We start from the raw sequence: 3,291 nt of genomic DNA on the forward strand, positions 1-3,291 counted from the left end.
GATACACGAAATCATAATGACAACACACTATACAACATATACAGTTTGGTCAAGACAGATAAACTACTGTGGGAATCGTTGGAAAAGAACTACAATGCGGAAAATGCCGGGTTGAAGAAATTTGTTGTAGGCAAAAACCTGGACTTCAAAATGATAAATTCTAAAATAGTGATGAATCAGTACAAGAGCTATAAGTTATCTTGCATGAGATACATGCAGAAGGTATGATACTTAGTGAGCCATTTAAGTTCATTGCGATTATTGAGAAATTATCAAAAAAGTGGAAAGATTTTAAGAACTACCTGAAACACAAATGTAGAGAAATGAAACTTGAAGATTTGATTGTAAGATTAAGAATTAAAGAAGTTAATCAAAATTCTAAGAAGAAATTTGGAAAGCTGCAACTGAAGGCTAAAATTAATTTGATGGAGCCAAATACTAGCAAGAGAATGAAGCACTCTAATAATAGCATGCAAAAGAGCAATGTCAAGAAATTCAAACGAGATTGCTATAACTACGGTAAGCCTAGTCACACTGCAGAAGACTGCCGACAGAAAATGCAAAACAAAAAGGACCAACCACACCTGACAAAGGAAGACAAATTGTCTAACGATGTGTCCGAACTAATGATCTCAGTCATTGTATATGAAAACATGGTGGACAATTCGAGGGAATGGTTCGTAGATACTGGTGCGACTAATCACATTGTGTTGATAATGAGATGTTTTCATCTTACACTCTTATCAATGGAAGACGACTGTACATGGGTAACTCGATAATATCAAAAGTTGTTGGTCTAGGTAAAGTAGTGTTGAAGATGAAATCAAGCAAAGAAGTAGGCATCATCGATGTGACACATGTTCTTGATATTCGCAAAAAATTGGTATATAGAGCTTTGTTAAGTAAAAATAATTTAGGCTAGTATTTGAGTCTGATAAATTTGTACTGACAAAAAATGACATGTTTATGGGAAAATGGTACTTAGCCAATGTGCTATTCAAAATGAATGTAATACCCTACTTCATGATTTTGATATTAATAAAAATAAATCTTCTACTTACTTGATTGGGTCTTCTAATTTATCGCATGATAGATTAGGACATGTTAATGTTAATACTTTGCATAAATTAGTAAGATTAGATTTATTGTCTTCTATTTCATTTGATCAAAACCATCGATGGGAAACTTGTTAGAGACTAAATTAGCCAAAAAATAAAAAATAAAAATAAAAATCGTTCATTCAATTGAAAGGAACTTGAGTCCTCTAGAACTAATTTACAGTGATATTTTTGATTTAAAATTTGTCCAAACCAGAGGAGATAAAAAAGTATTTTATTACTTTTATAGGTGATTGCACAAGGTACAGTTATATCTGTTTGCTAAGAAACAAAGACGATGCCTTACAAGCATTAAGCAATACAAGAATGAGGTTGAGAATCAACTTAGTAAACAAATAAAAGTTGTTCGTGGTAATAGAGGTGGAGAATATGGAGCACTGTTTGAAGATTTTTGTTTAGACTCTGAGATTATTCATCAAATTACAGCACCTTATTTACCTTAGCCAAACGATACTGTTGAAGTAAAAATCATACTCTTAAAGAGATAATGAACGCTATGTTGATTAGTTCTAGTTTATCTCAGAATTTGGGGGGCATGAGGTAATTCTCTCAACTAACCACATTCTAAATAAATTACCACACAAAAGTATGAATGAAACTCTTATGAGTTATGAAAAAATCATGAACTTTTGTATAAATACTTAAAAGTATGACGGTATTTGGCTAAGATAAAAGTACCAAAACCTAAACAAGTTAAAATATGGCCTTAAACTATCAATTGCATATTCATTGGATATGCTAATAATAGTATTTCTTATCGGTTCCTCATACATAAGTCTGAAATTTCGAATGTACATGAAAAGACGTGTATTATTTAAGGATATTTTTCCTTCTAAGGATGAAAAAGAAATAAGTTTGCAAAAATGAACTTATAATACAGCAATTGGAAATCATCAAAAAGAAAAAAGTTTGCAGAGATGAACTTATAATACAACAATTGGTAATCATCAAAGTAACCAAGAACCAAGACACAGTAAAAGAATCAAAATAGCTACATCTTTTAATCCAGAATTTATAACTTATTTGTTAGAAAACGAACCTAGAACATTAAATGAAGTAATGTCAAGTCCAAAAACTCCATTCTGAAAAGAGGCTATCAATAGTGAAATTGATTCTATATATTATGCAAAATCAAATCTAGGAATTGGTAGATCTCCCACCTGGTAACAAATTGTTAGGATGCAAATGGATTTTTAAAATAAAGTTAACGACTGATAGATCAATTGATAAGGCTAGATTAGTAGTTAAAGGATTCAAACAGAAAGAAGGTTTTGATTTTTTCGATACATTCTCACATGTCAAAGATAACATCTATTAAAGTATTAACTAAAATCGACACATTGTATAGTTTGCAAATTCATTAGATGGATGTTAAAATAACTTTCTTAAATGAAGAGTTAGAAAAAGAAATTTACAGGGAATAACCCGAAGGGTTTATTGCTCCTGGATAAGAGAAAAATGTGTTAAACTCATTAAGTTATTATACGGACTGAAGCAAGCACCAAAACAATAGGATGCAAAATCTAACAAAATTATTTTGTCAAATGGTTTAAAGGTTAACAAGTGTGTTAAATATATTTATATTAAAAACACACCAGTGCATATGTAATTTTATGTATATATGTTGATGATATGCTAATTATGGGTTATAATTGTGATATCATAACAACTACCAAGAAATTGTGGACAAAATATTTTGGCATAAAAGATATGGGTATTGCAGATATAATACTAGGAATTAAAATTCTTAAGATATCCGAAGGACTTATTTTATCACAATCTCACTATACTGAGACTGTACTTAAGAAGTTTCATATATATGATGAAACTCCAATTAAAACTCCAGTAAACTTAAGTTTACATTTGGCCAAATATAAAGGCAAACCAGTATCTTAGTTGGAGTACTCTCGAATAATAGGCAGTCTAATGTATATTACAAACTGCACTCATCCAGATATTACGTATGTAATATACAAGTTTAATAGATTTACAAGTAACCCAAATATGACCTTTGGAAGGCATTAGTAATGGTTCTAAGATATCTACTATACTCCTCAAATATTGGATTACATTATACTAGATATCCAACTGTAGTAGAATAATAGAATGATGCTACTTGAATATCAGATATAAAATACTCAAATTCACTAGTGGTCATGTACTCATATTTTTA

The 3,291-nt window shown here is 30.4% G+C and overlaps 1 protein-coding gene across 1 annotated transcript; it reads left to right on the forward strand.

The window, feature by feature from the left end:
* Positions 1–224: 224 nt before the first annotated feature.
* On the forward strand, positions 225–1,561 carry LOC111369121. The gene is made up of 2 exons (XM_022990600.1): positions 225–767; positions 1,361–1,561. Exons 1-2 carry the CDS (start codon positions 225–227, stop codon positions 1,559–1,561), a joined length of 744 nt encoding a protein of 247 aa, XP_022846368.1.
* The last annotated feature ends 1,730 nt before the right edge of the window (positions 1,562–3,291 follow it).

Source organism: Olea europaea, chromosome 20, assembly GCF_002742605.1.
Source record: "Olea europaea var. sylvestris chromosome 20, O_europaea_v1, whole genome shotgun sequence".
In the NCBI taxonomy this organism is placed as follows: Eukaryota; Viridiplantae; Streptophyta; class Magnoliopsida; order Lamiales; family Oleaceae; genus Olea; species Olea europaea.

Excerpts from the sequence above, each read along its gene's own strand:
- LOC111369121 (XM_022990600.1), top strand. The coding sequence starts at position 225 with ATGATACTTAGTGAGCCATTTAAGTTCATTGCGATTATTGAGAAATTA. Across the intron at positions 768-1,360 it reads TGGAAGACGACTGTACATGG|GTACAGTTATATCTGTTTGC; the intron begins GTAACTCGATAA and ends TGATTGCACAAG.